A 14,167-nucleotide genomic window follows, 5' to 3' on the forward strand; every position below is an offset into this window, starting at 1 on the left:
TTTAAGCCTTGTACTGCCCTATAGCGCCATAGAGTTTCCAATCAGTGAAGGAAGGGTTTTTTCCATTACTATAAGTAGTCCACCTCCCCAAATGGCAATAGCTAGTTGATGGAAGCGTTCTTTCATGATCTAGCTGCTACGCTGGGGGATAGGTTGGCATAGCTACAACACTGGGGTGTGAATTCTTCATGCCTCTGAGAAACGTAGCTATATAGATATAAATTTTAAGTGTAGACAAGGCCTAAATTTTCATGTAGACAAGCCTCAAGTCTAACCGAGGCTGGAGCCCTGCCTGGTGCTTTTTCGTGTCTTGCATAAATCTGACATCTCGAAATCTTAGGTCGACCTAGCTACCTTGTTCAGGGCTATGAAAAATTTCACACCTGATGCAAAGTAATTAGGTTGATCTAACCCCCACTGAAAACTCCAGTATGGTGACTGAAGTATTATTCTGTTGACCTAGCCCCTGTCTCTCAAGGTGGTGGATTTACTACAACCACAGGGAAAAAAAACCTTCTGTTGCTGTAGTATGTTTCTATGCTACAGTGGTGTAGCTGCAGCACTTATATTGTAGCTATACCCTAAATAACCTGGGGAAGATGGGTTTCAGAGTAACAGCCGTGTTAGTCTGTATTCGCAAAAAGAAAAGGAGTACTTGTGGCACCTTAGAGACTAACCAATTTATTTGAGCATGAGCTTTCGTGAGCTACAGCTCACTTCATCGTTAAGATGGTTATGGGTCACAGACCTTGGGTGTAAATAAAACCTTTAAGTGCACCATGCTGTCAGGGTTCTGTGAATAGTGTATTTCAGAAAAAAAATACTTTAAAAATCTTCTTGTGTTTGAAAAGATTTTACTGGTACTTTAGTCTGCATGAGTGCAGCAAATTGTGGGATCTGGACCAAAACCAGCCTTTTTTGAACAGAAGACTTTAAATATATCAATTTCTGGTGGTTGGTGGACCCACACCATCAATTTCTGCAGAGTTTGAAGGGATGAGTCTGAAAATGTTTTATCTTCTATTGTTACAGTAATCTTAAGTGTTGTTTGTAACAGACTAGAGAAAAAATTCTTTTCAGGGCTCTGGGTATATCTCAGCATATCAATTCTTTGCCATTGCAGGAGTCTTGGGCACTGGTACACCTCAGTCTCTTCTGTTTTTTGCATGTGGCACACAATAGTTCAGTCTCCTGAGGGTTATAATACTGTAGTTTAATCCTGGTTATTGGATTCAATACATGGGTAAATGTGTGGGGTTTAGTGGCCACGAGATGATCAGATGGTCCCTTCTGGCCTGGCAGCTCTTTTTGTATAAATTTCAGTTTCCTCTTGTGTTTGTGTGGGTCTTTGACACAGTAACAGAAAGAAAAACATTTCAAATGGGCCCATTGTCCTAGATGCTATACAGATATAGGGAGATAGATCCCAGACAGGAAGAGCTCACAATCTAATGTGGTTGTAAAAAGCATAAATCGTGGTGGTACTCAGGCCATTGTAATACCTTAAACTATTTTAAACTCTTTTGAAATTGACTAGATTTATGTTTGTCCTCTTTGCTACTGTCAAGGACTATGCCCAACAACAAGTGCATAAATAATAATCATGTGATTTTTCTACTGCTCTTGGGGAAAAAGCTGAGCCATCAGCAGAAACAGGCATTGGAGTTATTTGTGGGGGAGGAAGATATAGAAAAGGGAGTTTGGGAGGACTAGATGGTCCTTATCTCACCGCACGACCTGCTTGCAACAGTCAGGAGGATCTTGGTGAGAGACAGAAGAAGGACCTTCAATCCTGGCAGTGACTTTGGAGAGCGGTGAAAAGACAAACACGTATATCTCATTTCCAGCAGCTACAAGGGTGCTTCATATTTATCAGATCACTGTTAGCCAGCTGCTGATATGAAAAATAGAGGCCCCAGTGCAGGGTCCAAGGACAGTCTGCTATTAAAAATCTCTGCATCCTCTCTCTTTCCAGTACCAGAGAGGCTGAGTTTTCTCAGTAGGGCATTGCTGGTTGGGGGGAAAGGAGAGTTTTTCCCACCTTCATGTGCTACTGTTGGGTACAGAAATGACTATTACTGGTTCTGAACCTTGAACCAGTATAATCAGAGGGGAGAAATCACACATTAGGATTTGTTTGAGTGGCTCAGAGGTTTTGAATGTTAGAAGTGGTCCTGGTGGAGATGTGTTAGTGAAGAGGGTGCAAGTTGGGCATTCTCAGGTGCAGTTATCACGTGGTTCTACAATTTTACCACATGGGTATTGAGCCCTACTACATAAAATACTGGTCTGTAAAAATAAATATTTGGCATTTTCAGAATGCCTTTCACTGGAATGCTCAGAGTGCTTTATAAAATGTTAAGGACAAAATGTTCAAACTTGAGGCCTAATGTTAGGCACCCTAATAAGAGGCTTGATTTTTTTCAAAGGTGCTAAGCACTCTGTCCCATGGAAATCACTGGAAGCTCAGCACTTTTTAAAATCAGACTTCTTTATCTAGGTGCTTAACTTTAGTCACCCAGTTTAAATATTTTTTTCTAATTCTCTTAACACCTCTGAAATGTGTAATAATTTCAATTGACAGCTGGAGAAACTTGGGCATAGAGAGGTCCAGTGACTTGCCCAAGATAACTCAGTGAATCAGTGGCAGAGCTAGGAATTAAGAATCCAGGAATACTGACTCCAGTTTGTTGCTTTGATCATTAGACAACACTACTTGCATTCACCAGCAAAATTTATTTGATACGTTCTAAAATCTCGCCGCAGAAATCATGAATACAAGACAGCAATGCAAGCGCATCTACTCATGGGTTGGAAGAGCAAAGAGCTCAGACCAGCAACTGAAGACCTTTCAATATAGGTAAATAATATTTATTTTAGGCTGAGACAGAGACTCCTAAAGAAACATGCCATTTTTTTAGGAAGTAATCATGGACAAAAGTGCTGTAGTAACAACTAACTGTATTACTAGCACTTGTGTCAGGTATATGTAACAGGGTTGGAATAAGCATAAGCAATATCTTATGAAAACCGTCATCTCAAATAAGGCTCAGTGCTATTGCCGTGTATGATATTGTAAACATCAAACAAGACTCTGGCCACAAAGCTCTTGCATTGTAAATTAGACATCTTGGCAACTGGATAAGGTATTCAACACTCCAACCTAAACGGTTTATATATATGCTCTGTGCTGTTGTATTTTCTGCATTTCACTGGTGGAGGTAAGTGACTCTTGTGGTGTGGGCTTGAGTTTGTAAAGCACTTTGTATTCTTTGGGATAAAAGGGATTATAAAAATGTAAGTCTGTGACTCTTGGGGAAAAAAAGGGGGGGGATGGGATGGGATGAGGGCAGGGGCTTGTTTCTGATAATTCCTTGGTAGTATCACTGATGTAACTCCATGGCTTGCATGAAAGCTAGCTAGCTGTCCGGTTACTCATGGATTCTGACCTACCTACATTAGTTGCTGTTGTGGGTGAAAAGAATTGAAACATTTGAGGAGGAGACATATGCATGGACTTTGCAAGGAGATCTGGCAAGAGGGCAAGAACAAGATCCAAATCTGACTGACTGACTTAACCTGATAGTCTCTGATCTGTAAAGAATATGAAATGAATTTGTTAATCTATATGTACCTCCATTTTCTAGGGGGGTCTTGATTAAATCAGAAAGAAGTCTAACAGAAATGTGTATACTACTTGGAGAATTTGTTTTAGTAGAAGGGGAGAATGCAGATCAACCTTTTGTGGCAAAACTCCTGAAACTATATGAAGATGGTAAGAGCAAGTATTTTCATTATAATAGTTCCATTGTGCCTTCTATCTGGGGATCTTAAGCCACTTTACGAACGCTAACTAAACTTCTTCACCACTGTCAAATAGGTATTACATTAGGGATATTGAGGCAGAGAGAAGCTAAATGACTTGCCCAAAGCTACATTGTAAGTCAGTGCCAGAACACAACTCAGGACCTAAGTCATTTAAAACAAAAACATCATCATTTTAATTAATTGACAGCTTTCCCAAATTATTGGTGGTTAAGTAGTAGCTGATCTCTCTCCCCTCACTCCAGCATAGATACAATAAAACATTCCTGTCAAGGTTCCTTCCCCACTCTGATCTCTAGGGTACAGGTGTGGGGACCTGCATGAAAAACCCCCTAAGCTTATTTTTACCAGCTTAGGTTAAAACTTCCCCAAGGTACAAACTATTTTACCTTTTGTCCCTGGACTTTATTGCTGCCACCACCAAGCATCTAACAAATATAACCGGGAAAGGGCCTTAAGTTACAAAAAGACACAAAAACAGGAATATACATTCCATTCAGCACAACTTATTTTATCAGCCATTTAAACAAAACAGAATCTAACGCATATCTAACTAGATTGCTTGTTAACTCTTTACAGAAGTTCTGGCCTGCATTCCTGCTCTGGTCCCGGCAAAAGCAACACACAGACAGAGAGAACCCTTTGTTTTCCCCCCCCTCCAGCTTTGAAAGTGTCTTGTCTCCTCATTGGTCATTTTGGTCAGGTGCCAGCGAGGTTATCTTTAGCTTCTTAACCCTTTACAGGTGAAAGGGTTTTTCTTCTGGCCAGGAGGGATTTAAAGGTGGTTAGCCTTCCCTTTTTATTTATGACCATTCCAATATAACTCAGGATGGGACATCTTGTTACATATAATATTTCAATGACAAATAACATTTCTCAGGATTAAGTATACAGTTCGTAACCCATGAAATATATGTGTTTGTGGTCATTTAGACAATGAGGATATAGATGTTGTATGTTGGACTCCTACGCCTTGGTGGCCAGCCAGAAGAGTGGAGGTAGCATAGGTCTTTGAGACTGGATGCCTGGGATAGGCCACACTGAGAATGTCACACTCAGGGCAGACAATCCCCCAAAATTGGAGGTTTATTCTATAATTAGTCTCACCAAACCAGTATCAAAAGAGCTCCTGCAGCAACATACAGGTTAACAAGAAGGCAAACAGAGTCCCCTTTAGGCATTACAGCCCTTGGCTCCCATCTAGGCAAACAGGTCTAATATAGTGAGAGGTTCCTGAAAACCCAAAATTGTTCCCGAAAACAATTTGCCATATGTGAGGTTCTACTAATCCCAAAGGATCAGACACTTATCCCTAGGTCAGTATGTATCTCAGATCTTACCCAAACATCATGCTGTCAGCCAATCCTTAGTAAACTAACTTAAGATTTATTAATAAAAGAAAAGAAGAGTTATTGAATAGTTAAAAGATTGTATACATTACAAATGCCTGCAAGATCCTTATATCAGATTTGTGGCAGTGATGGATGAATCTGCTGGCTTGCAAAAATCTCTGGAATCATCCCAAAAGATTAGAATACAAATGCAGTTTAAATGTAAAGTCTGCTAGAGTCTTTCCATGCATTTTCCAGGGTATTCCAAATAACTACTTGGAAGATCTCAATCCCATGGCTTAAACTTTCCCTGTTTAAAATTCAGCAGACTAGAGATGCAGGACCAGGCCGGAGGTTTCACTTTTATAGCTGGCTGTCAAGTGTTTTGAGCACAGCATGTGACTGAGGATTCTTCCTTGTTGAGGACACACTGACCCACCACTTTGAAGTTAACATTCAATTTCCTGTGCATACTAGGTAATCTAGTTACACCATAAGGCAACAGCCGGTCATTCATTATAACAAGGATAGATAAGCTGAGGACAATTAGATAATATTATTAATTTCCTGCAGTGTCTCACATCTTTGATCTTAAGGTTAACTGAACACAGTTGCATACATAATGTAAGGTAATTAAGACATGAAAAGGATTTAATATCTAAAATCTAATTTGGTAAACTTCTAACAGGGTACAGGTACCCAGACAAACACATTTAGCATCTACCCTTGATTTCTATTACTACAAATGAATGGGTTAGTGATTGCTGGTCTAGTACGTTTCTTTGATATTCACATACAAGTGAATTGTCCTGATACAATTGTAATGCCTCTTGTTAAGTTGTTATGGGTTGTACACAGGTGTCAAGGTTCCTCCCCCACTCTGAACTCTAGGGTACAGATGTGGGGACCTGCATGAAAACCTCCTAAGCTTACTTTTACCAACTTAGGTTAAAATTTCCCCAAGGTACAAATTACTTTTATCCTTTGCCCTTGGAATATCCACTGCCACCACCAAACTCTAACTGGGTTTACTGGGAAACATAGTTTGGACACGTCTTTCCCCCCAAAAATCCTCCCAACCCTTGCACCCCACTTCCTGGGAAAGGTTTGGTAAAAATCCTCACCAATTTGCACAGGTGACCACAGACTCAAACCCTTGGATCTGAGAACAATGAAAAAGCATTCAGTTTTCTTACAAGAAGACTTTTAATAGAAATAGAAGTAAAGGAATCCCCTCTGTAAAATCAGGATGGTAGATACCTTACAGGGTAATTAGATTCAAAACATAGAGAATCCCTCTAGGCAAAACCTCAAGTTACAAAAAAGACACACAGACAGGAATAGTCATTCTATTCAGCACAGTTCTTTTCTAAGCCATTTAAAGAAATCATAATCTAACACATACCTAGCTAGATTACTTACTAAAAGTTCTAAGACTCCATTCGTGTTCTATCCCCGGCAAAAGCAGCATACCGACAGACACAGACCCTTTGTTTCTCTCCCTCCTCCCAGCTTTTGAAAGTATCTTGTCTCCTCATTGGTCATTTTGGTCAGGTGCCAGCGAGGTTACCTTTAGCTTCTTAACCCTTTACAGGTGAGAGGATTTTTCCTCTGGCCAGGAGGGATTTTAAAGGGGTTTACCCTTCCCTTTATATTTATGACAACAGGTTAGATGGTTTGCCAGTGTCACCACTTCTTTATCAGGCATTATGGCATTGCATAGCTAGATACCGGTAATGAGACTTCTTCCTTTCATTCAATTTTTGAACATGGTGATGTAGTTGGTTCCTCCTTTTTGGAAACCTTCTCAAGAGCTTCTTAGTGAATCAAAATGGGGCACTCGCAACATCACTGGCATCACCTAGTGGGGTCTGATTAGGTCACCTTCATGCAAATGAAGAACTTCCCCATCCCTGTAACTTTGGGCTCAGAAAGTCCACAGGTCCAAAAATATACTGATAGTCAGGTTAATACGTATTTTGGGATATTTGAGGTCATAGTCCACAGATGTTATCTCAACCATCCTAAACTCCCAATACAAAAATAACTTCAAAAATACAAAGCTAGAAAAAGATTGGAACTGAAATCATACAAATACACCAATCAGATGTTCATTCAGCCATGCCCAGAGAGGGAGGGTTTGTGTTTTACAGAGAGATGCTTATAACTTCTTTATATTTTGGTACTCAGCAGCAGGTCAATTTTGAACAGCATTTTTTGACACACACACAATCTGGGAGAAAGGTTAGACTTTAACTCACAATAAAAAAGTATTTTCCTCCTAAAATCACAATTTTGGGTTTCAATTTTTATGTGTAGGCCTGTCAGCTTCACAATAGAATAGACACATAAGAATTGCCATACTGAAATAGACCAGTAATCCATTTAGTTTTATATCCTATCACTGATTGTGACCTGAAGTTTTTAGACAAAGCTGCAACAAATCCTATAGTGAACACTTGTGGAATAGCGGTTCATAACGTGAATTTCTTCTTAACCTTTTTCAAGTAAGGTAGCCTTATGCGCTGCAGCACAAGGATTTATATGCCTTCTATTTTTGTCTAGCTAGAATGACTGTGGCTATTAGTAATTGAGCGGAAGGATGATCTTGGAGTTAAGGCACTGGGCTGGGACCTAGGCATTCTGGATTCAATTCCTATCTCTGCCAAAGACTCCCTGTATGATCTTGTGCAAGTTAATTAACTTCTATGTTCCTCAATTTCCAGTCCGGAAAATGAGGATAATAGTACTTTCTTTCTCCCTCTCTGTGTCTGGCCTACTTAGGGTGTATCTACACTACGAAATTAGGTCGAATTTATAGAAGTTGGTTTTGTAGAAAGCGTTTTTATACAGTCGATTATGTGTGTCCCCACACAAATGCTCTAAGTGCATTTAGTCGGCGGAGTGCGTCCACAGTACCGAGGCAACCGGCAACTTCCGGAGCGTTGCACTGTGGGTAGCTATCCCCCAGTTCCCGCAGTCTCCGCCGCCCATTTGAATTCTGGGTAGAAATCCCAATGCCTGATGGGGCAAAAACATTGTCGCATGTGGTTCTGGGTACATATCGTCAGACACCCCCTTCCCTCCCTCCCTCGGTGAAAGCAATGGCAGACAATCGTTTCGCGCCTTTTTTCCTGGGTTACCCGTGCAGACGCCATGGAACCCGCTCAGCGTCACCGTATGTCTCCTGGGTGCTGGCAGATGCAGTATTGCATTGCTACACAGCAGCAGCTCAGTGCCTTTTGGCAGCAGACAGTGCAGTATGACTGGTAGCCATTGTCGCCGTACTCGAGGGTGCTCTTTTAGCCAACCTCGGTGAGGTCAGTCAGGGGCGCCTGGGCAAACATGGGAGTGACTCAGCCAGGTCATTTCCCTTTTAAGTTTCGTCTCATGGCAGTTCAGTCCTGCCGGCAGTCATACTGCACCGTCCTCTAATGAGCAGCCAGGAGATGACAATGGCCAGCAGTCATACTGCACAGTCTGCTGCCAGCAAGATGTGTAAAGATAGATGAAGTGGATCAAAACAAGAAATTGACCAGATTTGTTTTGTATTCATTTTCTCCTCCCTTCTTCCCTCCCTCCATGAAATCAGCAGCCTGCTAAACCCAGGCTTTTGAGTTCTATCCTTGAGGGGGCCATTCTGTTTCTCCTTGATGCAAAGCCACCCCCTTCGTTGATTTTAATTCCCTGTAAGCCAACCCTGTAAGCCATGTTGTCAATCGCCCCTCCCTCCATCAGGGCAATGGCAGACAGTTGTTTCACACCACTTTTCAGCGAGATGCCATAGCACTGGGAACATGGAGCCCACTCAGATCACCGCGGCAATGATGAGCACTATAAACACCGCGCGCGTTATCCAACAGGATATGCAGAACCACAACCTGCAAGAAAAGCGAAACCAGGTGAGGAGGAGGCAACTGCAGTGCCGTGACGAGGCTGATGAGGACATGGACTTAGACTTCTCACAAAGTAGGGGCCCCTGCAATGTGCACATCATGGTGTCAATTGGGCAGGTTCATGGTGTGGAACCCTGATTCTGGGCCCGGGAAACAAGCACAGAGTGGTGAGACCGCATAGTGTTGCAGGTCTGGGACGATTTCCAGTGGCTGCGAAACTTTTGCATGCGTAAGGGCACTTTCATGGAACTTTGTGACTTGCTTTTCCCTGCCCTGAAGCGCAAGAATACCAAGATGAGAGTAGCCCTCACAGTTGAGAAGCGAGTGGCGATAGCCCTGTGGAAGCTTGCAACGCCAGACAGCTACCAGTCAGTTGGGAATCAATTTGGAGTGGGCAAATCTACTGTGGGGGCTGCTGTGATGCAAGTAGCCAATGCTATCACTGAGCTGCTGATATCAAGGGTAGTGACTCTGGGAAATGTGCAGGTCATAGTGAATGGCTTTGCTGCAATGGGATTCCCTAACTGTGGTGGGGCGATAGACAGAACCCATATCTCTATCTTGGCACTGGAGCACCAAGGCAGCGAGTACATTACTGGCAAGGGGTACTTTTCAATGGTGCTGCAAGCACTGGTGGATCACACAGGACGTTTCACCAACATCAACGTGGGATGGCCGGAAAAGGTACATGACGCTCGCATCTTCAGGAACTGGTCTGTTTCAACAGCTGCAGCAAGGGACTTACTTTCCAGACCAGAAAATAACCATTGGGGATGTTGAAATGTCTATAGTTATCCTTGGGGAACCAGCCTACCCCTTAATGCCCTGGCTCATGAAGCCGTACACAGGCACCCTGGACAGTAGTCAGGAGCTGCTCAACTAGAGGCTGAGCAAGTGCAGAATGGTGGTAGAATGTGCATTTGGGTGTTTAAAAGCGCGATGGCGGAGTTTACTGACTCGGTTAGACCTCAGCGAAACCAATATTCCCATTGTTATTACTGCTTTCTGTGAGCTCCACAGTATCTGTGAGAGTAAGGGGGAGACATTTATGGTGGGATGGGAGGTTGAGACAAATTGCCTGGCCACTGATTACACGCAGCCAGACACCAGGGCGGTTAGAAGAGTACAGGAGGGTGCGGTGCACATCAGAAAAGCTTTGAAAACCAGTTTCAGGAATGTCCAGGCTACGGTATGAAAGTTCTGTTTGTTTCTCCTTAACAGACCCCTTCCAACCCCCCCGATTTCACTCTACTTTCCTGTAAGCTAAGCACCCTCCCCTCCCCTCTTCGATCACTGCTTGCAGAGGCAATAAAGTCATTGCTTCTTCATGTTCGTGCATTCTTTATTTATTCATCACACAAATAGGGGGATAACTGCCAAGGTAGCCCGGGAGGGGTGTTGGAGGAGGGAAGGACAAGGCCACACACCACTTTAAAACTTATTGAATGCCAACCTTCCGTTGCTTGAGCAATCCTCTGGAGTGGAGTGGCTGGGTGGCCGGAGGCCCGCCCCACCGCATTCTTGGGCGTCTGGGTGAGGAGGTTATGGAACTTGGGAAGGAGGGCGGTTGGTTACACAGGGGCTGTAGCGGTGGTCTGTGCTCCTGCTGCCTTTCCTGCAGCTCAACCATACGCTGGAGCACATGAGTTTGATCCTCCAGCAGCCTGAGAATTGACTCCTGCCTTCTTTCAGCAAGCTGACGCCACCTACCATCTTCAGCCTGCCACCTCTCCTTGTGGTCATATTGTGTTTTCCTGCACTCTGAGATTGCCTGCCTCCACGTATTTTGCTGTGCTCTGTCAGTATGGGAGGACAGCATGAGGTCAGAGAACATTTCATCACAAGTGCGTTTTTTTCAGCTTCTAATCTTCGCTAGCCTCTGGGAAGGAGAAACATATGCAGCTGGTGGAGGGAAAAAAAGGGAGCGTGGTAGTTAAAAAGACACATTTTATAGAACAATGGGTACACTCTTTCACAGTAAACCTTGCTGTTAACATTACATAGCACATGTACTTTCGTTACAAGGTCACATTTTGCCTCTTATTGAGGGTATGCCGGTTGGTGTGAGGGATTACTCACGCAGGGCCGGGCAGCAGAATTCGGCTTGCAGTAGCCATGGTAAACCACGGTCTTTTGGCTTCTTTAACCTTCATAACATGTGGGAATGGTTTCAAACATTTGGTAGGTTCGCCTGAGCTCCTTAATTTTCATGCGGCACTGCTGCAGGTCCCTGTTATAGCCTCTGTCCTTCATGCCATTGGAGATTTTTTCAAATATTTTGGCATTTCGTCTTTTCGAACGGAGTTGTGCCAGCACGGATTCCTCTCCCCATACAGCGATCAGATCCCGTACCTCCCATTTGGTCCATGCTGGAGCTCTTTGGCGATTTTGGGACTACATGGTCTCCTGTGATGATGAGCTCTGCATGGTGGCCTGTGCAGGTGAGCTCGCCACACTGGCCAAACAGGAAATGAGATTCAAAAGTTCGTGGGCCTTTTCCTGTATACCTGGCCAGTGCATCTGAGTTGAGAGTGCTGTCCAGAGCGGTCACAACTGAGCACTCTGGGATAGCTCCCGGAGGCCAATACCGTTGAATTGTGTCCACAGTACCCCAAATTCAACCCGGCCAGGCCGATTTCAGCGCTAATCCTCTCATCGGGGGTGGAGTAAAGAAATCAATTTTAAGAGCCCTTTAAGTCGAAAAAAAGGGCTTTATCGTGTGGACGGGTGCAGGGTTAAATTGAGATAACGCTGCTAAATTCGACCTAAACTCGTAGCATAGACTAGGTCTTTGACTACATGCTTAGGGATAGAAGGCTCTTTCTTACTATGTGTATGTACAGTGCCTGACACAATGTGGCTTTGATCTCAGTTGGAGCCTTTTGGCCTGCTATAATACAAATAATGAATAATAATGCTATAACTAAAATTAGAGTTTTGAATGCTGATTCAATTTTTCCCTGTTTCCTTCTGCTGTAGGCTCTCAAGAAAAGCATGCAGTTGTTCAATGGTTCTCTCGTATTACAGAGCTACCACTCAATAAACGGAAACTGCTGCAAAGAGAGGTTTCTTCCCAGGAGATATTTTTGGATAAAGGTCCTGGATATGACACTGACATAAATGTGGAGACCATAATTAAAAACGTGAAGGTGTGTACCCAGGTCACGATCTGCATGTAGGAAAGGAGGGGATGGAAGAACTTTGGAAAGCCTAAAGCAAGGGTGGAACTACTTATTTGCCCTCATGAAACCTATTTGAATTCTTAATGCAGCTCTGTAGGGATGTTGGGAATCATTAATACTTATACTCCTGGGGGAATTCTGCACATCTGCGGACGCACAGAATTTTTCTGTCCCGCATAATTTTATATTTTTCCACAAAAAATACATTTTGCCTAAGTGCTGCCTTTTGGCCACCAGAGGCAGAACTGTAGCACTTCTGGGGCAGAAAGAATTCCTTCCCCCCGCCCCCAATAAATAAATAAAATAAAATGTCTAGTGCTGCAGAATTCCTCCAGGAGTAGAAGTTCATCACAGCACCCCGCCCGCGGAGCCAGGTTAGAACACAGTGGGGCGCACACGGCTGCTGGGGGTGGTCACAGACTGGGGTTCAGAATGGCTAACGGGGGGACAGACTGGGGCATGGTCTCGGGAGCTAGTGGGGTGACAACGTTGAGCATGGGGGAGGGGGGATGCAGAGACCTGTGGGGATCGGAGGGGAGGGGGCAGATGTGCCTGACTGAATGGGAGAGGCTTGGGGTCAGCCAGGGTCTGCATGGGGGAGGTTTCCCAACTCCTTAAGAATCTCCCCCTCCCCCAAAAAAAAAACAAAACAAAAAACCATTCACCCACCCACCCACTCCACTCAACACCCTCCACTGCTAGGCTCCTTCCTTCTCCCTCAGCTCCTCTGTTTCCCCTGACTCACCTAAGCCTATGCATTACTTCTGACAGGTGCAGGAAATACAGTTCTGTATTATAGTTTAAATAAATAACTCAATGTTCTGTATTAATATGCCTAGTAAGGAATCTGTCAAAAAAAAAAATTACCAGAATCTTTTTTTTGCTGTGTATTGTTACAGACATACTTGTTGACAGAATTCCCCCAGGAGTAGAATACTTAATATGGTCTAACAACAGTGTCCTCTGTAATTCTTCATTACAGGTGTACCAATAGCACAGTCATGGGATAAAATGTTAAGATACGTGATTAGGAAAAATAACAAAGAACTAAGTAAACAGCAGATACTAAAGGGTGACTTGATATTTTTCTCCATTTATAGGTGATACCTTTGGCCCCAGAGGAGGAGGTGCCTGTTAGGTCAAATGGAAAACAGATATTCTTTGTAAAGGAATCTTGGGATGGGAAATGCTTTAAGCCTCTGTCCCCTGGCTTATTGTCTGAGCTGAAAGAAGCTGAGAAAAAGAAAAGAGTTGGCAGCCCAAGCCCTTTAACTGACTGCCAGGTGTTTTCTTCGGACTTCATTTGTTCCTTGAAAACAGAGACTAACAGAGTCACTCGGAGTACCATGAAAACCAAGAACATTCAGATGGAAATAGAATCAAGACACTCTGCTTCCAAGTCCTCCCTGTCTAAGGAGAGACATTCCCAAAGGGTGGCAAATGGCATTAACACCCCAGGAGCAAGGAAGAAGTTACAGCTAAACAGTATGTACACAGCAATACTTTATCCAATGCAATACTTTTGGTTTTACTAGTAATTTGGCAACTAGTAGTAAACCTAATAGCAGAGTTGCTGGACCTGGAGACTGAAGTCTTGTGTTTATTCATAGTACAGGGAGAAGCAGCTCTCTGAGTAACTCCTGTGGGCCTGGCCTTCCTCTAGCTGCTGTGATCTCACTGCCAGGTCTTTTCACTTGGGAATGTGGTAAAGGGGGCTTATAGGGAGTACAGTCTTTCAGCAAGTGGGTTCTTGTTTTGGGTAGTAGCAGCATCAAGAGCAAGAGTCCCATCTCTACCTGCTTCATAGCTGATCCAGCCACTGAATATGTCATAAGGAACAGATATAAGATGCTGACCAGTGTGGGATCAGCACATTGAGGATGGCTACCCCTTTCTATGCAGTTGACTATTGATCATCGTCCCCTTAGTAGCT

At 43.5% G+C, this 14,167-nt stretch overlaps 1 protein-coding gene across 2 annotated transcripts in view; it reads left to right on the forward strand.

Annotated features, from left to right (window-relative positions):
• Positions 1-14,167, forward strand: part of ORC1 (origin recognition complex subunit 1) — a 35,489-nt gene that overhangs the window by 1,000 nt on the left and 20,322 nt on the right. The window contains exons 2-5 of one of the 2 annotated variants that reach the window (XM_075131848.1): positions 2,767-2,860; positions 3,648-3,775; positions 12,032-12,201; positions 13,335-13,719. In XM_075131848.1, the coding sequence (XP_074987949.1) occupies positions 2,772-2,860; positions 3,648-3,775; positions 12,032-12,201; positions 13,335-13,719 (772 nt within the window). In that variant the 5' untranslated portion in view covers positions 2,767-2,771. The remainder of the gene's footprint in view (positions 1-2,766; positions 2,861-3,647; positions 3,776-12,031; positions 12,202-13,334; positions 13,720-14,167) is intronic. The other variant, XM_048861089.2, reaches the window with a different exon arrangement.

Source organism: Caretta caretta, chromosome 8 (assembly GCF_965140235.1).
Source record: "Caretta caretta isolate rCarCar2 chromosome 8, rCarCar1.hap1, whole genome shotgun sequence".
Lineage (NCBI taxonomy): Eukaryota > Metazoa > Chordata > Testudines > Cheloniidae > Caretta > Caretta caretta.